The following is a 22,188-nucleotide window of genomic DNA, read 5'->3' on the forward strand; positions in this document are numbered from 1 at the left end:
GCCACTGAGTGACCGCGTGCAGGAGACCGGAGAGGGGAGGCGGGGCACTTTGCGAGCGCGGAGACGGCGGAGAGGTCGGTGAGCGTGAGGGTGGGGTTCGCCGGCGACTCGGAAAAGATGAGCCTGAAAACGGGCTCCCGAGCCAATCGTGTGCAGCGTGTGTGTGCGTGTGGGCCCGTCCTCCATGCTGGGAGGTGTGTCAGACTGCCTGACTGGCTGCGCCTGAAAGGGTGGGTCCGCCAACCTCGGGGTGGGAGGACGGCCTTGCGCGGCACATTCAGAGCACCTCCCGAGCACGCGGGCTACGAATACAGCGAGGACAGCCAACTGCGGCCGACTACCGCGGAGTGCGTCCTCTCGAGCGCAGGTGGGACGAGCGCGGCAGTCTTCCGCTTCTAGGATGGCCGGGCTTTGTGTTTGGCTTGAGGTGGGCCTCAATGTTTGCCTGGGGGCGCGGGCAGGGAGAGAGGGTGAGGGACGCGGCGGCGAACCAAAGGGGCTTCGGGACGCAGCGACGCGGTGAGGGGCGCGGTGAGTCAGAGGCGGTGAGTGCCGACGGTTGTGACCGTGGGCACTCGTCGTGGCCGGGGGTGTCCAGGCGGGCAGGGCGAGAGCAGAGGTGATCGCGCTGGTGTGGACGGATTGAGGTTGCGTGTTGGCACTGTCGGAGGCAAGAGCGGCGAGGGCCCTGGGGGCGTGGTGCACCAGCGAGCGCCCCGTTCCCTGCCCTGCCCCCTCTCGCCCTTGCTCTCGCCCCCTCCATGCCCTCACCCCCGTACCCCTCCCTCCACCCTCTTCCCCAACCCCAACCCACTGGCGTCCGAAGCACTTCGATCGAGCCTGCTGTGGGAACAGCTGACGCTGGGGGGCGAGGCGGACTCGGCGCAAAGCCTTGCGCACTTGTCCGCAGGGCAACACAGCGAAGAAGGGAGATGTGGGGAGATGTGGGGAGATGTGGGGAGATGTGGGGAGATGTGGGGAGATGTGGGGAGGTGTGGGGAGATGTGGGGAGGCGTGGGGAGATGTGGGGAGATGTGGGGAGATGTGGGGAGATGTGGGGAGGCGTGGGGAGATGTGGGGAGGCGTGGGGAGATGTGGGGAGGCGTGGGGAGATGTGGGGAGATGTGGGGAGATGTGGGGAGATGCGGGGAGATGTGGGGAGATGTGGGGAGATGTGGGGAGGTGTGGGGAGGTGTGGGGAGGTGTGGGGAGATGTGGGGAGATGTGGGGAGATGTGGGGAGGTGTGGGGAGATGTGGGGAGATGTGGGGAGGTGTGGGGAGGCGTTGGGGGTTCTCACAGCGTGAACATTCACGGACCGGCTGACTGTGTACAGCGGAAGAGGCGCGGAGTCTGGGACGAGCGCCAGTGGGTGGTCTCCTCCTCTTGGAGGTGGACGAGCGGGCTGCGCCGTGGGGCAGCGAGTCGCGCCGTCGCGGTCATCGGGGTGGCGCGGCCGGCGAGAGAGGGCGCGGCCGGCGAGAGAGGGCGACGTGTGCTTAGCGGTGGCGGGGTCTGCAGAGAGCGCGCACCAGCTCGGTGAAGTCGATAAAGTCGAACTCCATGCCCATGTCGGTGAAGAGGGTCCGGCACGCGCGGTTGGTGCCGCCGTACGAGCAGTTCGTGATGACGCAGTGGTCGCCCGCCTGCAGACAGACGCGAGAAGCTGCCAGCCCGCTCGGTCTCTAGGTCTCCCCTCTCAATGAGCACCTCTATGCACGCTCGAGGTGGCCTTATCTTATGGAGGGGAGAACTAGAAGCATCATCTAGGAGGGAGCCCCCCCCCCCCCCCGCCCGAACCGCCGATACCCCCTCTCGCGCCTGCATCGTTGAGGTGATCACCGCGATGGTCGCAGCCCTGCCGGTGCTGAAGCAAGCGGCACCTACAGGCGCGGAAGCGTCCGCAGAAGCGGGCGTGAGGGCGGGCGTTAGAAAGCCGCGGCCGCCAGATTGTGCGGCGGCCGTTAAGGTGGCAATGAAGACTGGCGGCGAGGGTGGCGACCGGCTAACCGCGGTGGTGGCGGCGGCGGTAACGAGGCACCGTAGCCGCCCTCGAGCTCTGCGATCTTGTTTTCGAGGACGGTGACCGTGGGGTTGTTTGTGCGCGAGTACGAGTAGCCCTTGGCGAGATACTCGTCGACCGACTCCTGCACGTACGTCGTCGACTGCAGGGAGGGGTGTTGCCGGGGCGGGCGTCAGGCGTGAGGGCCACAGCGCAGCAGCCTCGGTCTTCGCTGGCTGCTGTGAGCAGCCGCGCCTGGTAGACCGGCGTGAGGATGGCGCCGGTAATGGGGTCAGGGTCGACGCCGGCGTGCACGAGCTTACTGCCAGGCAAACAGGCGAGGGGTCAAGCTGGCTCCCGCTCCGGCGGCGGTTGGCGGGGCGGGACGCGCACGTTTCGGTGTGCAGGTCGTCCTTATTCCGCACCCACTGGCCAGACTTGAGCGCCAGCGTGCGGTACGTGCCGCTGCTGGGAGCTATCCTCGCCGCGGAGCGCGACACAGAGCGGAGCATAAGGCTTCGCTCACCTCGCGTTCTTGATTCTCGTCTGTCTTCACACGGAGTGACAGATAGACGAGAAGTGGCCCCAGGCTGGGAAGAGGACCGCCGCAAGCGGCGTGGCGTGGGGCGGTTGAGCATCCCTCCGGGGGCCCCTCTGCGCCGGGGAGGGGGCATGGGCGGTGCGGCCCGCGCCGCGCGCGGGCGCGTGGCAGCCCGTGAGTGCCGACGGTCTCGGGCACCGCACCCGTGCTGCCACAAAGCACAATGTGCTGCCACAAAGCACCACTAGCGATTTCGCGCGGAGGGCGTAGTGAAGTGCTGGGGCGCTCACTGTGTGTTATTCGGGTGGGGATCCATCAGTGGTACCGGTAAGCGGCTTTAGTCACAGATCCAAGCTCAGACGTCACACCAACACCACAAACACGCTCACTTCGCCGCTGCTGTAGATGGGCCTCCGGGGGCCCATGCTACGTCGAAGCACAGACCCGATCTCGGCACTCACGGGCTGCCACGCGCCCGCGCGCGGCGCGGGCCGCACCGCCCATGCCCCCGGGTCACCGACCCCGCCTCTCGGCCCTCTCGGCCCTCAGGAGCGTGCGGGAGACCGGCGAGGGGCGCGCCGCGCGCCGCCTGCAGCCTGCAGCGCCGCCAGAGGCATTGTCGCCTCCGCTGGCGGGGTTCCCGCGCGCCCACCCGCGCCCGCGCCCGCCCACGCCGCGCCCGCGGGCTCCGGATGCGCCGCCCTCCGTCTCCTTCTTCTCGATGGCAGTCCGCACGTGCTTGTCGACGGGTCGGCGGCGTGGTCGAGGGGAAGGTCGCCGGCGGCCGCAACTCCGCCGCCGTCGCTCCGCCGGCTCTGATCGAGTATCGGGCGTTGAGGGCGGCGGCGCAAAGCGGGTCTGGCGCAGGGTTCGTGATTTCACATGGAAACAGCGAATCGGTTTCACTTTCACTTTCACTTCACATTTCATGTGAAACGAAATTTCACTTTTTCGAGCGAGTGTGAAGAGTCGTGTGAACGTAATGATGACGGATGCTCCCACCGAGTTCCGACACTCTGACACTCACTTGCACAGGTGTTGCTGTTGGCTCCCAAGCAGCAGCCAAGATGAAGGAGGCTGGAGATATTGGTCTCGCTGAGCTGATGTGTACAGTAGACCTATATGAATCTCATGGCATGCTGTGGGCGAATACGGTGCTGATGGTGGGATGAACTCTCTCAGCAGTCGAGAGTCGACTCTCGACGCATCGGGCAGGGCGGCCGCGGCGGTGTAGGGGCGGCGGCGAGCTCCCGGTTGCAAATACTCGCCTCACAGTCCAAGATGGCGGCTCGCCCCCCCATCCGTGCACCAGCGTGCCACTCTAGTCCCGCCTGCCGCCCAGATACCGAGGGCGGGGCGCACTCTTCGACTTGGGCTATTATTTGCCACCGGGAGGGCGGCGGCGGCGGTGTAGGGGCGGCGGCGAGCTCCCGGTTGCAAATACTCGCCGCACAGTCCAAGATGGCGGCTCGCGCCCCCAAGCATCCATGCTCTGATGTGTCGCTTGGGTCGCCTCTGCTGCTGTGTCTCTGTCTTAGCCAGATATCGAGAGCGCGCGACGACAACCAACCCCTTACCCTAACCCTAACCCTAACCCTAACCCTAACCCTAACCCTAGCCCGAAGAACCCAAAGCATTCACCGAGAGCTCGGGTCGACGGACCGCTGATTCCGCCATTTGGTTTCGGCCCAAACCGGACCATTCTCTTAGGAGCTGCACAACGGCTTGAACGCTCTCTGACCCTAACCCTAACCCTAACCCTAACCCTAACGACACGGTGCTTCTTAAGAGGTCGTGCGCGTCGCTGCCGACGCATCTCGCGTGTATGGTGTTTTGCAGTGTATTTCGGCGGGGGCGCGCATTAAAAGAACATTGAGGCAACACACACGTCCTCGAGCGCCCGAGGACACGAACCAAGCTGCACCTCCTCTCACTAGTTATTGTGGGCTCTTTCCTTTCTACACTTCCTCGCTTTCAAACACCGCGTTTTGATGCAGTGAGGGCGGGCCCCTGTTCTTTGAGCCTTGGGGACGACCACGGCCTTGACCACGGCCTCGCTGCAGGGAAGGTGGGAAGCAGGAACGCGCGGCATTGGTGGCACAGAGATCCCTACCGGTGCCGGCAGTGGTAGGCGCACCGCCGCTCTCTCCGCTGCCGCCTCCGCCGCTGCCGCCTCGACTGCTGCCGCCTCCGCCGCTGCCGCCTCGGAGATGCCAGAGCCTTCGAAAGTAGTCGAACTTGTGAAATTTTCAGTGAAACGGGGGCGGCCGAAACGTTTCATGTGAAATTCACATGAATTCACATGTGAAAGTGAAAGTGTGAAAATTCACTCACGAACCCTGGTCTGGCGCATCCATCGCCACGAGCCTCGCGGCGGCGGTCGTGGCACACCTGGCGGCGGCTCTCGGGGCCGTCTCTACGGCGCTCGACGCCGTGTGAGGTCGCCGGCGGCCGCAACTCCGTGTCTCCGCCGCCGTCGCTCCCCTTCTGCGCTGGCTCAGCTCTCGGCGCGCGGCGGCGGGCCCCCACGCCAGTCGCGCTCTCCCTCACCGGACTCGCCGCCCGCCAAGCGGGCTTCCTCCGCCGACTCGTCCGGCTACGACACCGATTTACCGTACAAGGAGTAAAACAAAACAACAACTCTAACACTCACACGTCATTTGGGGCCCCTGCACAATGATGTTTATGGTGGTTTAAAGTTTGCGGGGGGGGGGGGGGACAGCTTTACGACGGTTTTGCGTCTGGGGGGGCGACCCCCCCATCTTTGTTTACCGAATGCGTCTCTGGATTAGAGTGCGTCTAGTAGGCGTCCTACTTAGACGCTCGCTGTCCTCGGTATGCTCGAGCATCCTAAGATGCGCGAGTCCATATTAGTTGCTCCGCGCATCCCGGCGATCCCGAATTGCTCGCGGCATCTCCGATTGTGGCGTTGCTGTCTCAAAAGACGCGCCGTGCATACTGTGAACAGCGCGTGTCTCAGAAGACGCGCGCATATTTTGAACTATTCGTGCATACTGTGACGAACACGGAACAGCGCGTGTGGATCTCAACAGACAACAACTCACACAAGAAATATACGTGGCAAAAGAAAACAGGGCAAGCGGTGTGGCGAGCGCTGCGCGGCGGGCCGTGCCCCCGGCTGTGCGCCGCGGCCGCTGCACTACTACTCGCACAGCCGCGGCGCGCCCACCCGAGCACTCGTGGGTGGGCGCCCTATAGCCTCTCCGCGCAACGTGCTGGGGCACGGACAGCGGCTCTCACGTCTGGCAGCGGCAGCAGGCCCACCGCTGCACCGACTCACACTGAACAGCACGCACAGGACACAGTCACAGAACACTGCCCCTGACGCCACTCACGGCCACGGGCTACTCAGACTTGGACACAGGCACCTCGCTTAGCACTCCGTGCACGCGGCTGCCGGTTGCCGTTGCCAGCGCCGCTTCCTGCCCAGATCAAACACCTGCGACGAGGCGGAGGCGATGAGCGGCCCACGGTCGCCGTGAGAGCGCGTGGCGGGCGACGGCTCACCGATCGAGCGGAAGCGGTCGCGCTGCTCGAGAGTGGGGGCGGCGGCGAGGCGGACAAGCCACCCGCAGATCCCCAGAAGGACGCCGTCGCGAGGTCGAGGGCGGGCGGCGGGGGCGGCGAGGGTGAGGCGCGAGGCGCGAGGCGGTGTTGGCGGCGGCGGTGGCGCGGGCGGCGGCGGTCACGGAGCGGGGGCGAGAGGGTGGTGGCGAGCAAGACACCCGCGCGCGCTGCGCGGTCGCCGTTCTGACTCACATGCCTGCGGACAGCGCCGACGGGTGGTGAGGAGGGCGGCGAGCCGGCGGGCACGGTGTGCGCGCGGTCGCCGCGCGCTGGCGGGCGACAGCTCACCGAGCGAGGAGCGAGGAGCAGGAGCAGGAGCAGGAGCGAGTCGGGATGCCCGGTCCCTCAAATCGCCAAGTCAAACAAGAAAAACGCCACGGTTCTGGCCGACTCTCGGAAGTACGCTGTCTCTTCCGTGTTAGGCGCACGCCCACGCCCTCGGCCTCGAACTGGCCCCGCTACCTGCCGCGCAAACTGGTTGGTGGGGGGGGGAGCGGCGTCGCCGTCGGAGCGACGTAAGCAGTGCATGCAACTTTGCGCCCAGAGCTCGTGGCGCAAGCAGATGCATGCGCGGTGCTGAGAACCTGGTTCTCCAGGAGGGGCAGGCCGCGAGGAAAGACCTCACGCGAGCACTCAAGGCAGGGCCCCCAGGGGGTGCCGAGAGATCACACACCGCCTTTTCGATTTCGTCTGGATTTCGTGCTCCCTGCTCCCCCCTCGGTGCCCGGTGCACCCGACACACGGTGTCTCCTGAGACGCTTCCCTGTCCAAGTATAGTAAAATGTGATCTAGTATGCAATTGCCATCTCAGAACAGCTGTGCATCTATAGATGCTTGTGGCGTCTAAGATGGAACGCGTAACAAAAGACACGGCGCGGCTATCTCCAGGAGAGCCGTCGCATCCTAGAATGCCCTGTGTACCCGAGACACATGGTATCTTTGAGATGAAAAGTGCGTCCTAGAATGCGTTTTTGCATTCTAGGACGCATCGGTAAACAAAGATGGGGGGGTCGCCCCCCCAGACGTTGCGGACCCTGCCGACGCGCTACAGTTGTAGCCCCACTGCACATAAGATGGACACCTCAACGGGAAGGGCACTGGCTCCGGCTCAGGTCGCGGGGCATAGCTCGGGTGTAAACGGGGTCTGGGGCGGATGCCCCAGCGGCCCGCCGCAGGCGCCGCCGGAGGCCCCGGCCCGCCGCAGGCGCCGATTTTTTGGCGTTTTTGCTCAAAATTGAGATATTTCTCACATCAAATTCTCATCAAAATCGAGCTCGCTACGAGCTCTCTAACTGCAGGACAGCATCTCCTCGTTGAGCCCAGCGGCGCCCGTATCGCCCACGCCCACATTCTTCGTCTTCTTCTTGCCCTTCTTGCCCTTGGCCCTTGCTGCACTTAGCCGCTCAACCTCCGCCGGCAGCGGCTCCTTGGCATGCCGCGCATTCTCCATCTGCTTTGCTTCCCACGCTGCCGCTTCCTCTAAAGCAGCGCCGCCACTAAGCGGCGCAACCAAGTTCTCGCACTGTTTGCATGAGCATGTGTCTTGCTTGGCGCGGCGCACAATCCGCGCGCGGCGAGTGAGGTGCGTGAGAGCAGAAGACTCGCAGGTCGGATGGGCGGTGACGCCGTCGAGCGACGGCGCAAAGGCCAATCGCTGCTGCTGCGCCAACGAGAGCGGCGACACGAGGCTGCTGGCAGCTGGCAGAGCGAATCGCGATTCCGGCGGCCGCCGTCAGCCCGCCGACACCGACGGCCGAGCTGAGGTCAAACTCCGCCACAGGTCGGACCATCCGTGCGTCAGCCATGGGACGAGACGTCTGTGTGCAGACAGCCCGCCACCCGGGCGATAGAACATGCCAGCTGCTTGCAGGGCTCTCGTGGCCCGTGGTGAATAGGGCGGGCTGCGGCGGGCGCATAAACTATTCACAGCTTATGAACACCGGGAAAACTAAAGTCTGCAGAAGAGTTCGAGTGGTCTTCGTGCTCAGAAGGATCAAGAGAGCTCTATTCACACCCTTTGTGCGTTGAAGACCACAGGCAATGCCCGTTTACACCCAACCGACGAGTCGCTGGGCCCTCTGACCTGAGCCGCAGCCACTCGCAGCAGGCGGGGCCGAATCCTGCAGCCTTAGTCTTGGCCCGAGCCGGCGGCATGCCACGGGTAGGCGCGTTGAGGCTTGCCGCCTCCTCTGCGCCAACGCGGCTTGTGCCGCAGCTTGCGATTGCCGCCAGACAAGAGGAGGAGCAGAGCCGTTTGGGCCCTGTTCACGCGCGCGCGAGACGTGCAGACAGGGTTGCCAGGTGAGAGCGAATGGCGCGTTTCACGCCTCGCACAACAGAGAGAGAGATGCGCTCTGCATGGTGGGACATAAAAGAGAGCGAGTACTTGGGCGAGTAGGCCGTGCGGTCGACGCTCACGGGCGCGCTCCTCCGCAGCCTCGGCCGCCTCGAGGTCGGCGAGAGCGGCCGCCGCCTCGCGGTTACTCGATCGTGTTCGACGTCGTCGAACAATGTACGACGTCGTCGAACACAAGTGGAGAATGGCCGTAGCTCCTCTCCACGAGCGATTCAGAAGACGTACCACGTATCGATTCCGTATAGAATTTCAGCGCGCAGACGGCTGTCTAGACCAGGTCTCTTCATTCCGCCGCCGTGGCGCGGTATTTTTGATTGAAACTAGCGCGAACAGGCCATTTTGCCTCAGATTTGCCCTCTGGCGCGATCTTCTCGCGTCGGCAAGCGCGCGGGCCAGGATGGGCTAGCCGATCCCGCCACGCTGGACGGGCCAGCGGCTGGGAGGGGGGGGGCTTGTCAGGGGCGGCGTTAGGAGGGCCCGCCACCGAAGAAGGAGGGTGAAAAAACGGCCGACACGCTGCGCTGCTCGGGTCCTCTTCTTTCTGCTTCTTGAATTCTTCTTCTTCAGCTCTGCCAGGTGCCGCGTGCATGCCCTGGCGCCCTGGCGCACACACCGACCACCGGCCTTGTGTGTGCCAAAAAGGAGCTTGCCCGCAGCACTCCCCGCGTGCGTCCGGCGCCGCTGGCGGGCCCCACACTGCGCACGCCGCGTCGAGCCCTGCGCTGCGCAGCGCCCCCCTCGCTGCCCTGCGCCCCCCTCCTGCTGAGTGATTCCCCCTCGCATGCGCGCAGCATGCCGAACATCTGGGGCATCCATCCCAAGGAGAACTCGGCCGGCGCGCGCCACTGGTGCGCCCTGCCCCGCTGCCCAACGCGCTGAGCATGCCACATTGCCACGTGGCGGGTCGGCCGGCACGCCGCCGCCGAAAGCCTGATCCCTATCTCCCTCCCGCGCCCTCCGCAGCCGCGTTTGCCACAGCGTGCGCGGCCTTATCCGCAAGTATGGCCTCGACATCTGCCGTCGCTGCTTCCGCGAGTACGCCAAGGACATTGGCTTCATCAAGTATAGCTAATGCGGTTCAGGGACAGCCGACCCGCTGCCCCTGTGCGCTCTCTTTCGCTTCGCTCGTCGCGCCTTCCGCGGCGCGCCGCCAGAGGCTATCCCGCGTAGGATGCGGTGGCCCGTGATGAGCCGCGGCGGCGCGGTGTCGGAGGGAGAACGCGGCGCTGGAGGGGGGAGGGCGACGGTCACTGTATTTTAAGCTCAGTAACGTCGCAAACAGTTTTCTGGCAGTGAGAGTGGCCAGTGTTGCGTCTTCCCTCATGGTCATGCCAGATCGGTAGATGCCACGGCGCCGCTGGCGCGGGCCATCGCTCTCTGTCTCTCCTCGCTCTGTGCACGCTCGCGGCGACTGTCGTCGTGGAGTGTGGTGGGAAACAAAACCGGCGCCGCCCTGCGGGGTGTCGCCCGAGGCCCGCAACAAACGACACTGTGGCCCTGGCGCTCCAAAGCTCCTCTCCTCGCCAAATAAATCTGCCGTGGGTGTCTCCGCCAGACTCCGTCTCCCCAGCTCCCCAGCCACCGGCCCCGCGGATCACATAATCGTGCACGCGAGGCGGCATTCTATCGGCGCCTGCCAGGGTCGGGGGGGCGCGGTTGGTCAACAGCGCTTGCCAGGCGCGCGGAAGTGTGGTGCGACGCGGTGGATAGCATGCCCGGAGGCCAAAATGTGGGCGCTTTGATTCAGTTGTGTTGGAGCACGCACATGATGATCCGACACCCAGCAGATGCAGCAGCCGTTGGCGTACGACGTGAGCGAGAAGTCATCATCATCGTCCGTCGGCGGTCGTCTCGCCGGCCCCGCGTTTACCTGCGCTGGCGAGGCGATGGATGTGTGTAGGGCGCGCCTGTGGTCGAGCCGGCGGCGGCGTGGCCACGCACCCGATCCTTGGCGGACAAGCCTGACGTGATGGCTGTTTTCGGCGACTGATCTGTGCCTTTCCCAGCGGACGCAGCGGCGGCAGTGCCGTTGGCCATCGTGTCCCAACAGCAAGAGGAGCACACTTGGTGCGCCGCCTTCTTTCAGGGCACGCATTTTTTTTCCTTGTACCTTCGATCTCTTACTCTTAACCTAAACGTACACATTTCGAGCGAGTGAACAGCAGCTCCTGAGCACGGCGCCGCAGGCGCCTGTTGATAGGTCCAGTGATAGCCCTGGGTGGGCAATCAATGCATACGCCTACCTACTGGACCCCCTTGGTTTGGTTGTAAACTTTTCAGTGTATGTAGCTCTTATTACGAACATACCCGTAGGTGAACTGCTGACAGGGTTTGCGATGAGGAGCGATCCGAACGTGGTATTCGGGTGATTAGATCACTACCGCCGTAACGCAAGAGCACTGCGACGGATCGCGGGCTCATGCTAGCATCCACCTCGCGGGCCGACGTTCTGGCCCAGCGAGGCTGCTGCGGAGCACTCGGGGCCGATGTTCTGGCCCAGCGAGGCCGCTGCGGGACACACCGGCGGCTCGGTTCGCTCCTCAACGCAAACTCGGTCGAGCAAGAAGTCAGGTGTGTGTGTGTAGAGGCGGCGCGGCACGGTAAGGGTCGGCGGTAAGGCGGCGCGGCGGCAGCAGACGGCAGGCAGGACATCGGACGGCGGGACATACGGCGCGGCGGGCGCGGCACTGTAGGAGCGGCGGTACGGCGGCACGGCGGTAACGGACGGCAGGGGGTACGGCGGGCTAAACGGCAAGGGCGGCGCGGCACGGAGGAAGGAGCGGCACGGTAAGGAACGGTGGCACGACGGCAGACCACAGCGGCGAAGGAACGGCGGAGCATTGGACGGCGGGGAAACGGCTGGGCGGGGGGGCGAGGGGTGAGGCGAGGGTGGCGGCGGTCCGGATCACGAGGGAGTAGAAAGTCGGGCGGGAGGGTGAGGCGAGGGTGGCGGCGGTTCGGATCACGAGGGAGTAGAAAGTCGGGGGCGAGCGGGCGAGAGCGAGCGGCGAGCGAGGGCGGCGAGGCGGCGAGGGTGAGGCGAGGGTGGCGGCGGTTCGGATCACGAGGAGGTAGAAAGTCGGGCGCGAGCGGGCGGGGTGGCGGCGAGGCGGCGGGAGGGTGACAGGCGAGGGGGGTGGCGGGTTGGATCACGAGGAGGTGGAAAGTCGGGCGCGAGCGGGCGGGGTAGCGGCGAGGCGGCGGGACTTTTAGGCGGGCCCTGCAAATTCGAGTCGCAGCGGAGTGGGCCCCGAGCTTGAAAAGGGCGACGGAAGCTTGCGTCCTAGCCACCAACAACGCCTCCCCGGCGGTCACCTCCCCCTCCGAGAGATCAGGTAGGTAGGGCTGGGTGGAGGGTCCATCGCTTGAGCGGCGTGCGTGACGTATTCGCGCGCGCAACTCCACAAATGCCGCCGAATGGCGGCGAGCCGTGCCGGGCGACTTCGCCGGGCGCTGCGACCGGATGCAACGACCGCCGGATGCCAACCCTACAGTGCGGCGCCTCCGCGGAGTGCCGCAAGCTCCAGACCACGATGAGCCGGCAGGATCCAGCGCTTGCGCCGCTGCTCCTGTCGGCAGATGGCCGACCACTCAAGTATGTAACCCGATTGGCGTACAACGCACGCACGTCCAAGTCGGCCCGATCCGCCTACCCGCGCAGCGTGGTGCGCTCCAAGCTCAAGTCCGACGGGCAGAGGCCGCCGGTCGTGCAGGAATGCGCATAGGCGAGCGGTGATGTTGCTGGAGAGCACATGGATCAGCTGAGCCACCTGCCCCCCGCTTGCCGCTCGCACCTCCCCAGGTCCTCTGCCCGCAGCACTCGGGCTGCACCTGGTTCGTCTCGACGCTCTGCGCCTCCCTGCCAGAGGCAAGGTGCATACCAGACTACACTGCCTGCTGGCAGCCCGTGCCCATAAGTCCAACCCGCCCGCCGCCGCCTCCCCGGAGAACGCGGAGGCGTCCAGCGGCGGCTTCGCATCTCGAGGGCCAAGACTGGTTCATCCTTCCGGCGTCGGGCCCCCACGTGGTGAAGACGACGTTGCTGCCTCGCCGGGCCCTCTCGAGCTGGGAGGGCGTCGCCGTCACATACCGGATCCTTTTTCTTCGCAACCCGGTGCCGACCGGGTGGGGGCGAGGGAGGGAGCCGCGGCTCCGGGTCCCTCGGCGGGGTATAGAGCCTTTCTGCGGACACAACCCAGACCCTTGCCCCGACACCACACGCTAGGTGCAGCAGTTCCTCTCGGTTCAAAAGGAGCTGTGGAGGGACAACTGCGGTGGCATGGTGAGAAAGGCGCGTGGCTACGACGCGGCGGCGCTCCGCGCGTGGCTGGCTGGCAGTGCCGTCCCCGCAGGGCCGCACGGGGAGTGGGATTTTGACGCCATTGTCTTTTTCGAAGACTTTGCGAGGAACGGCGCCGCGCCCGCCGTCTAGCCCCCATGGAGCACTTGCCCCGCTCCGTATCATGAGCGGCGCCCTCGCCCCCATGGCCTAGCACAACGAGTGGACTGGGCAGTGGGGCGCTCGACCTAGCAGCTCACTCGCCCTTCTGCCCTGCGTGCTGGTGCAGGCTCCAAGCTGCGCCGGCGGCTGGGCCTCCCTGCGCCGCGCCGGAGGACCATGCCGCCGCGCGTGCGCGAGCGAAACACGAGCGCCGAGCTAGTCGACGCGGTGTGTGCCATGTCGCCCTTTCTGTGCGCGCTGTATGGCTTGGGGTACGACGCGCGCGGCGAGGCGATGCCCGGCGACCTGACGATGCCAAAGACCGCAGAGAAGCTCCGCCACGCGCTCAGCATCCGCAAGCCCTTCCCGTCGAATCGAACGCTGCCCTCTCTGAGCAGGAAGCGAGTGCGGATGCGCGTCGCGGTCGCGGGCGCAAAGTAGACTTTTGTGCCGTGCAACAATAAACAAACCGGCTCGACACACATTCCTCTAGTCGCCGACCACCCCTACGCCCCATCGTGCATCCGGAAAAGATCGAGATCGCCCAGATGCACAAAAGACGAGAAAACACGCGCCGCGGGGCCGAAAATGCGAAAATGTGTGAACAAAAGGACCGCATGGCGTGTCAATTTCCTCAACAAGCCTCACACATAAGACACACACGCATGCGAATGTGAGAAGTACGATGCAAATACGTATTAACCCCAGATTAATCCGAGCACTCTCTGCAAACAATCTCGGACCCGCGTGCGCTTGACTTTGGGTACAGGGCCTGAAAGCCGACGGGCGCACAGAGATCGCAGAGGAAGCCCTCGTCGCTCCACCGCGAACGCGGCGGCTCGCACTCGCGGTGAAATGCGCGCGGGCAGCCGTCGCACATGATCAGGTCGCCGGTGCGCGGCTTCCCGTCGGGCCCGAGGGGGCAGCGCCTCCGACCGTCCCACGCGTCAGACTCAGAGGGTTCTCTGCCGGGCTTAAGCGTCGCGCAGCAGTGGGCGTAGTGCCCATCGGCGTTGGCAAAGTAGGGCACGGGGCAGCAGTCGCAGCGGTCGTCGATCTTAAGTCCCTGCTGGATGTCGGTCTTCATCGGCATGTGCACAGCCCGGCAGAACCCGTCCGGGTAGCGGTCGGTGTTGCGCACCGACGAGTTTCCCCGGATTCCATTGCGAACCTGCATGTGCTTCTTGAGGTCGGCGCAGTGGCAGCCATCTTGCGAGCACCTCTTGCGCCACTTCTTTTTGAACGGGTCCCACATGTCGAGGTACAGCTCGTGCGAGTTGCCCCAGAGCGCCGATAGCTTGTGGGGCGCAAAATCGTCGAAGAGGCAGAAGGTCATCGGCATGCAGACAAGGCCAAGGCCGCCAAGGGTGACGGGCAGCTGCGCGATCGAGAGCATGAGCGGGTGCGAGACGAGGTCAGCCCACGGGTTCTCGATCGTGATGAGGATGTGCGGGTAGCGCCGCCGCAGGAAGTAGCAGATGGCGAGCATGTGGTGCACGTTCCTGTTCGCCTCGCACGCCTCTTGCGAAGTGCCCATGAAGAAGTTGCTCGCCAGGCGCTGGTGTTTCGATTTCGACAGTGTCGAGAAGGTGTCGCACTCGATGCCGAAGTGAGCCCACACCACGCGCCGGCTCCCCAGCAGCTGGTCGAGCTTCGTGTGGTCGAGCGGCAGCTTGTGGAAGTCGAGTTCAATCAGCTCGTCCTCGTGCAATTTGTTGCAGCCGCACTGGAACCTGATGCCGCTCTCGCGCCGCTCACCGTTGCATCCGAACTGGCCGCCGTCGTCGCTTCCGACGGGCTTTCCCGCGCGCTGTCGCTTTTGCCCTCCTTCCTTCGCGTCCCAGTGCGGCCACACCTTCTTCCGATCGTTGTCGAGACCCTTGACCTTGAAGTCCTTGTTCTCGTCCCGTAAGATGGACGCCATGGGCGACTCGCCGCAGAACGCCTCGAAAAAGAGCAACTCCTCGCCCCCTCCTCCCGCTCCCGTCGTCGCCGCCGCCGCCGCCGCCTTGCCCTTGCCGTTCCCGCGGCGGCAGTTCGTGGTCGGCGCCGCTCCCGCGAGAGCAGCCGCCGCGTCCGCCATATCCGCCGCCGCCACCGCCGCTTCCCGCTCGCTCGCATCGACGATGGCGTCCAACCGTGCTGCGTCAGGCTCGGAATCGGAGCCGCCTCCGCCGCCCGCCGCGCTTGGCTGATACGCCCGCTGGTCGGGCGCCTTGAGGGCCCTGCGCATGAGCAGCTCTGGAGTGGCATGCAGCTTGTTCACGGCGACCAGCTCCCAGCCGCTCAGCAGCTCGGGCGGCTCGAGGATGCACAAATTCTCCTCCTCCAGCTGCTCCTCCCACCCCGCGCCGCCGACCGCCACCGCGAAGCGGCACCACGTGTGCACGTCGCCGCAGATCATGCTGCCGTGGGTGTCAAAGGCGTACCCGCAGAGGAGCGACATCTCCTTGTCGGCCGCGGCGCGCGGCGTGATCTGCTCGAGGGTGCTCGCCTTGTGCGTCATCGGCTTGCCGTCGTCCGTGCCGCCGACCCAATGCAGCTCGACGTCGACCCGCTCCGCCTCGCCGCCGCCTCGCGGCGCCTGCGACGCGTACTCCTTCTGCGTCCTCGACCTGGTGTCGAGCGAGGTTTGGTGGTCGACCACACGCGCCAAAAAGTGCTGCGAGCAGTTGACGGATTGGACCGTGTCCTGATCTTCCCACACCGCGATGAGCTCGCCCAGCTGAGGCAAACCGGGCGCCGGTGAGCGGCCGCCACCGCGCGCGCTCCTCGCCCCTCCTCCGCCCCCAGCGCCGCTGCCGCCGTCGCTGCCGCCGCTGCTCGCTCCTCCTTCCTCGCGGATGGCGTTCTGGGCCCGCGCCACGAGCTTCTGCAAGAACGATGTGTGCTGCGTCACAGCCGTCGCAACGCGCCCCGACCCTAGCTCCTGATAGACACTGAGAGACGAGCCGTCGCCATCCTCGGTGAAAGCGATCCACGGCGACTCCGACGCGCCAATCTCCTCCGACAGAGCGGCGGGCGCCGCGTCGTCGCGCAGGCAGATCTTCGGGATGTGGCGCCGCGCCGCCACCATGGCGACATACCCGAGCAGCGCAGCGCCCACTTTCGCGGCGCTCGCCTCCTCGAGCGCCCCGTCGACCGCGAGGAGCGCCACGCCGACGCAGCGCGCCCCCTCCCCCTGGCCCCGCTCGTCGCGGAAGACGGCGCAGCCGAGCGGCGTCATGTCAAGGAAGAGCGCAACCACCATGTACTCGCCGCCCTTCCCAGGCTCGCTGAGGAGGGAGCGCAGCCGCTCGCCCTGCGCCTCGCATGCGAGGGCGGCGCGCAGACCGCCCGAAGACTCGTCCCCGAGGAGAGCACCGCTGAGCTCCTGGTACAGGCCGCGCGCCGAGAGGAGCGCAAACTTGAGCTGCGACGGCTCCTCCTGCACCGCCGCCAGGGCGGCCTGCACGCTGCTGCGCGTGCCCTGCGGCGACGCGCGCGAGGGAGCGCGGCTGCTGCTGCCGGCGCCGCGCGGGGCCCCGCGCGTGCGCTTCTGCCGCAACCCCAGCGGATCGGGGCCAAACAGCTCGAGCTGATACCGACGGTTTTCCTCGATCGCCTCCAATCGCCTCAGCTCGATCGGCGCCAGGTCGCTGCTCGGGCCGGCACCGCCGCTGCCGCTGCCGCTGGCGCCACCGCTGCTGCCAGCGCCGCTGCTGCCAGCGCCGCCGCGTCTGCCCGCACCGCCGCTCACGCCACCGCTACCGCTGCCGCTCGCGCCACCACTACAGCTGCTGGCTGCGCCGCTGCTACTGCCCGCGCCGCCGCCACCGCCGCCGCTCTCCTCCTCCTCCTCCGAATTTGTCTCGAGGACGACCACTTGTATCCGCTTGCCAGCCGCACTCTCGTTGCCGGTCGAGGCGCGCAGCCGCACGGCGGGTGGCGCGCCTGCAATCCCCGCCGCCGCGGGTTTGCGCTTGATGCCGGATTGCCCCTTGACGTGGTGAAAGACAAGGCCATGGGCGGGCTGCGCGCGGGGGGCGCCCTCCTCCTCATCGCTCTCCGAGTCCGCCGCCGAGGCGGGCGGGCCGGCGGGGGCGGCGGGCGGGGCGTCGGGCGCCGCCGAGGCCGAATCGTCTGCGCGCTTGTTCCCGCACACCTCGCACTGCAGGAACATCATGTTCGTGTTGACGAGTGTGCAGAAAGAACACGTCCATGACTGAGTCGCCGGCGCCGCAACGTGCATGGGGTCTGCCGCGAGCATCGGGTCTTCCGCGAGCGTTGGGTCTGCCGCGGGCGCTGGAGCCAGCCCGGGCGCCGGCGCCATCGCGGGCGCCGGAGCCATCGCGGGCGGCGAGGCCGGCGCGGGCGCCGAGGCCAGCGCGGGCGCCGGATCCATATAGGCTTGGGCGCCGTAGCTGGCTCCACCCACTGGTGAGTCGGTGCTTGCGCCATCGCCCTCTTCACCGTGCGCCGCTGTCATCTCGCCGTCCTCGCCGTCGTCGGAGATGCTCCCAGGGGAGAAGGCGCCCGAGCTGCTGTCGTCGCTCTCAAACCCCTGCATGGACACTGTGTGAGGGGATCCAGGGTAGAGTGCCCGGCTCTCGCGTCTCGCTCTCGCAGACGCTCCCCGCCAAGGGGCGAGTCATTTCTTTTTTGCCCTTTTATTTTTGCCGTTGCTGTCCTCGGTTTAGTGTTTTGTTTTTCTCTGCTATGGTGAGAGGGCTCGACGCCCTCTTCGGCCGGTCTGCCGAGCCGCGGCCGCCGCCGCGTGCTCCTTCGCCGCACGAGGCCCAGGCCGCCGTGTACACTTCCGCTCCCGCGGCCTCCGCCGCCTCCGCTGTCTCCGCTTCTACCTCCACCGCACCGTTGCCGCGGATCGACGCAGCGGAGGCGCAGTACTGGGAGTACCCCGAGGCGGGCACGGGGAGCGAGTTCCGCTCGTACCAGCACGTGATGACGCGCGAGGCGCTCGCCGCAAACACGCTGGTCTCGCTCCCAACAGGCTTTGGCAAGACGTTTGTCGCCGCCGCCGTGATGCGCAACTTCCTGCGCTGGTTCCCGGACGGGCTGGTCGTCTTCATGGCGCCGACGCGGCCGCTGGTCCACCAGCAGCGCGACGCGTGCGCCAAGGCGGACCTTCCCGCGGATGGCGAGGCCGCTCTGCTGACGGGAGATCTTCCTCCGTCGGAGCGTCGCGCGCTGTGGAGCACGGGGCACGGGAGCGAGGGGTGGAGGAGGGAGGGACGACACGGGTGGGCGGGCGGCGCGGACGCACCCGCCGCCGCGCGCCGCCTCTTCTTTTGCACGCCGCAGACCTTTGAGAATGATTTGCGGCAATCCCTTCGTAGATGCGGGAATGCGGATCTTTGTCTCCCGACTAGCACTCGAGAGGACTAGCGCAGTCCCTTCAGCCCGCTGTCGTCCGCTGTGCTCGCTCTACTCGCAGGCCTCGTAGCGCGGTGCGAGTACACCGCGCGAGACCGCCTTCACGGCCCGACTCTCTTGTGCTCCCGCCTCAGGCTTGGCGTGGCAGACGGGCGGCGGGTTGTCTGCGTGGTGATGGACGAGGCACACCACCCTAGAAGCGGAATGCGTGTTCATGTATCCCAACTGGCACTCGAGAGGACGCGGATTCAGCCGTACTCGGCCGTATTCCACTGTATTCGCTGTACTCTTCTCCGTTGTATTCACGCGGTGCTCTGAAGACGCTGCACAATACCGTCTTCCCGCCCTCATGTCGGCGTATTCAGCACGTAGGCACACCACGCCGCCTCAGCCGGCTACGCGTACGCCAAGGTCGCCGAGCTGCTGCGTTGCGCCGGCGCCTCGTGCCGCATCCTTGCCCTCTCCGCCACGGCGGGGGCAGACCTCGGCGAGACCCAGCCGAGACCAAGCCGAGATCATGGGGAGATCTAGCCGAGACCCAGCCGAGATCTTGGGGAGATCTAGCCGAGACCCAGCCGAGGTCAAGCCGAGGTCTACGGCAGAGGCGCCGCTCACCGCCGTGGGCGTGAACAGGCGCCGTCCAGCGCGTCGTCCGCACGCTCCGCATCTGCAGGTGCGTGGTTAATTCACTCTCCGTTCACTCTGAATCCCCCCTTTTTCTTCCTCGCACGCTCCGCATCTCTGCAGCCTCGAGGCGCGCGCCGAGGGGGACGCCGACCTGCTCGCCCACACGCACTGTCGCGCGGTCCGCGTCGTGCGCGTCGCGGCGACGCGGAGCTCGGCGGCGGCGGCGGCGGCGGCGGGCCGCGCTGGCGGCGCGGAGGCGCCGTTCGAGCGGGTGGCGCTCTCCCTTCCGGAGCGGTGTCTGATGCCCTGTTTGCCCCGTGGAGCAGGCGCTGCTGCGGTCGCTGCTGCTGCCGCCGGCGGAGGAGGCGGCGGCGAGGCTGCGAGGCGCCCACGCGCTCGACGCTGACCCGTCGTGCGAAATCGACGCCTCCGCCCTCTGCCGCGCGCGCGCGAGGCTCGAGCGGGTGGCGGCAGAGGAGGGGCGGGCGGGCGGGCGGGAGGGCGGTTCTGGCGACACGCGGCTTGCGCACTTGTTTGGGTGGGGCCGGCCGGCGCAGTGCGCAGAGAAGCTGCTGGCAGACCTCGCCCTCCTCGCCGCGGTGAGGAGGGGCGTGGCGCTGCTGAGCGAGATGCGCCGCGGAGGCGGGGGCGGCGGAGGGGAGGGCGGCTGGGAAGGCGGTGGCTGGGAAGGCGGTGGCGGGGAGTGGGGCGGCGGAGGGGAGGGCGGCTGGGGCGGCTGGGGCGAGGAAGGAGGCGAGGGCGGCAGGGGCGGCTGGGGCGGCGACGGCCCAGCCGGGAGTCGCGTGGAGCTGCTGCGAACCACTTTCCGCGCGGCCGTGGCGGCAGGGTACCCCCCGCCCCTCGCCCGCGCGGGCGTCGCGCTCGCTTGCTCGTCGGACACGACGGTCTCCGAGGCGGTGCGGCTGATGCCCAAGTGGCGCGAGCTGACCGCCCTCCTCTCGCGCCACGCCGCCGAGCAGCCGCACTCGCGCGCAATAGTCTTTGTCGGCCGCCGCGACACCGTCTCTGCCCTCTGCGCCGTGCTAAGCGACGGAGGCGGCGGCGGCGGCGGAGGCGGCGGGTCTGCAGACTTGCTGCGCGTCTCCCCTTTCGTGGGACAGGCGAGGGCGTCGCACAGCGACGGCGCGGGTGCAGCCGGCATGCCGCAGGCGGAGCAGCAGCGCGTGCTCGCAGCCTTCCGCGCGGGCGCGATCAACGTCCTCATCGCCACGAGCGTTGCGGAGGAGGGCCTCGACATTGGTCAGGTCGACCTCATCGTCTGCCTCGACGCCGTCGCCTCGCCGATCCGCCTCGTGCAGCGCTTTGGCCGCACGGGCGCCTGCTACAGTCGAGATCCCGCCGAGATCCCGCCGAGATCCCGCCGAGATAGGGCGGCGAGGGCCATGGGCGGCGAGGGCCATGTTCAGAGCACAGCACAGCCGCATCCCTCCGGCTCTGTGCACGGCTCGAGCCGACGTGCTCACCGCGGCAGCGCGTGTCAAGCTGTCGACATGCTCACCGTGGTAGCGCGTGTGAACAGGCCGAACGCGGGACGGCGCAGGATGGTGTGAACAGCGTCTCTTCACACCTCTAGCTGTGAACAGGCCGCAAGCGGGACGGCGCGTGCGTCCTGCTGCTGACAGAGGCCGAGGAGCGACAGTACGAGGAGACGCAGCGGCAGGCGGCCCGGCTGCAGGCCGCTGTGGACATCGGGCGGGGCATCGACCTCTGCGCCGTCGATCCGGCCCCGCTCTCCGCCGAGGACGTGCGCAACTTGCGTTGCCGCTTCACGCGGGCGCCGGCCCCGCACGCGAACCCATCGCTGCCGGCGAACGCTTCGCTGGCGAATCTCTCGCTGCCTCGGGGGACGGTGGGTCGTGAGCGCGCGGGCGGCGGCGTGCGCGGGGGCGGGGGAGGCGGAGGCGGCGTGGGCGGAGGTGGAGGCGGCGGAGGAGGCGGCCGTGCAGGGCGGCGGTGTGCGCGTGGCAGAGGGGGGGGAGGCGGCGGGGCGGCAGGCCCGGCGCTCTCGGACGTGGACTCCTCGGAGGGGGAGGAGGCGGAGGCGGGGGAGGAGGCGGGGGAGGGGGAGGGGGAGGGGGAGGGGTCGTGGGGCCGCGGGGCAATCCGCCCCGCGTGGGCAGAGAGAGGCGCGCCGCCGACGCCGCGTCTCGCTGCCGCCGGCCACTCGCCAGAGAGGGGCGGTGAGAGGGGTGGTGCCCGCACTCTGCCGGCGCCTCGCGGCGGCAGCCGAGCCACCCGCGAGGGAGCGCGGTGCGCAGCCGCTGTGGCGCCCTCGGACGACGACGATGACTTTGCCGCGGCCGGCGCGGCTGCCTTCCCGTGCGGCGGAGCTTGCGGTGGCGGCGACGGAGGCGACTCTGCCGATGCGGACTTCACCGGCGGCGCTCCGCATAGCGACAGCGACGGCGGCGGCGGTGTCTTCGCCCAGCCGTCTCTCGCTCGGAGCCGCGCGTCGGCGCAGCCCGCGGGACACTTGCTCTGGGGACCTCCGGCGCACGCGCACACGAGCCATTGCGGCGCCCCTCCGGGTTGGCCGCTCCATGGAAGCGGGCGCGGCGGCCCGGCGGTGCCGGCCAAGCGGGCCCGCGTCGGCGAGGGCGCCGGGGGGTGCGACGAGGGCACCGGGGGGTGCGACGACGGGAAGGAGAACGGGCCGGCTGCCGGCTCGCCGGTCAAGGTGGGCACGGACGCCGCCGCCGCCTGGGAGCTGAGCCCGTTTGCGGCGAGGGCCCGGGCGGGAGGGGCAGGCGGCGTGCGTGGCACGCCGCCTGGAGTGGTGGCGCCGCGCCCTCGCCTCCGTCCCTTCGGTTCGTGTATGTGATAGGTCGCAGCGGACGTGGTCTTTTCCGCGGGGGGGGGGGGCTATCTGTTCCCTCCGCTTTCATTCTATCGCTCCTAGCGTACTTAACGAGAACACAAGACACAACCCCCTCTCCCTTTTCTCCCAGTAAGCTAAAAGTAGTAGTACTTAACTCGAGCCTCCAAGGCTTGGTGATACGAGGATTCGCAGGGCAGCGCCAGGCGCGGGGGCCCGCGGGGCCCCAGCTATAGTCTACCCCAGCGCCCAGCGCCAGCGGCGTGATATACTCTCAATAGACCGTAAAAAAACTCGGACCCACGTAGACAACAAGGAGCGCGCGCGGCGCGCGCGGCGCGCGCCAAAGGCCGCCTCCGTGACACTCCCATCACCTGGGCCGGCGCGGGAGTTTTAACGAGTTTCTCCCGCCACTCGACGCCCCG

General features: G+C 67.3%; 3 protein-coding genes across 3 annotated transcripts in view; 1 reads left to right on the forward strand and 2 right to left on the reverse strand.

Moving 5' to 3' along the window:
• The window catches only part of EMIHUDRAFT_448960 (hypothetical protein), a 4,452-nt gene extending 1,919 nt beyond the window's left edge, over nucleotides 1–2,533 (reverse strand). The window contains exons 1-5 of the mRNA XM_005790405.1: nucleotides 2,395–2,533; nucleotides 2,257–2,323; nucleotides 2,041–2,164; nucleotides 1,800–1,882; nucleotides 1,532–1,645 (exon numbers count right to left, since the gene is read on the reverse strand). Of these exons, the coding sequence (XP_005790462.1) occupies nucleotides 1,532–1,645; nucleotides 1,800–1,882; nucleotides 2,041–2,164; nucleotides 2,257–2,323; nucleotides 2,395–2,513 (507 nt within the window). The 5' untranslated portion in view covers nucleotides 2,514–2,533. The remainder of the gene's footprint in view (nucleotides 1–1,531; nucleotides 1,646–1,799; nucleotides 1,883–2,040; nucleotides 2,165–2,256; nucleotides 2,324–2,394) is intronic.
• A 4,885-nt stretch (nucleotides 2,534–7,418) lies between these two features.
• Nucleotides 7,419–7,935, reverse strand: EMIHUDRAFT_200426 (hypothetical protein; the record flags this gene model as incomplete). The annotated part of the gene is made up of 2 exons (XM_005790406.1): nucleotides 7,419–7,828; nucleotides 7,878–7,935. The coding sequence occupies 2 exons, from the start codon at nucleotides 7,933–7,935 to the stop codon at nucleotides 7,419–7,421; spliced, it is 468 nt and encodes a 155-aa protein (XP_005790463.1).
• A 9,933-nt stretch (nucleotides 7,936–17,868) lies between these two features.
• On the forward strand, nucleotides 17,869–21,132 carry EMIHUDRAFT_200431 (hypothetical protein; the record flags this gene model as incomplete). Its single annotated transcript, XM_005790407.1, has 11 exons — nucleotides 17,869–18,143; nucleotides 18,435–18,471; nucleotides 18,673–18,727; nucleotides 18,934–18,973; nucleotides 19,048–19,105; nucleotides 19,254–19,391; nucleotides 19,485–19,526; nucleotides 19,737–19,967; nucleotides 20,049–20,274; nucleotides 20,532–20,797; nucleotides 21,124–21,132. The coding sequence occupies 11 exons, from the start codon at nucleotides 17,869–17,871 to the stop codon at nucleotides 21,130–21,132; spliced, it is 1,377 nt and encodes a 458-aa protein (XP_005790464.1).
• Between the last annotated feature and the right edge of the window lie 1,056 nt (nucleotides 21,133–22,188).

This window comes from Emiliania huxleyi (assembly GCF_000372725.1).
Source record: "Emiliania huxleyi CCMP1516 chromosome Unknown EMIHUscaffold_12, whole genome shotgun sequence".
NCBI classification, from domain to species: Eukaryota; Haptophyta; order Isochrysidales; family Noelaerhabdaceae; genus Emiliania; species Emiliania huxleyi.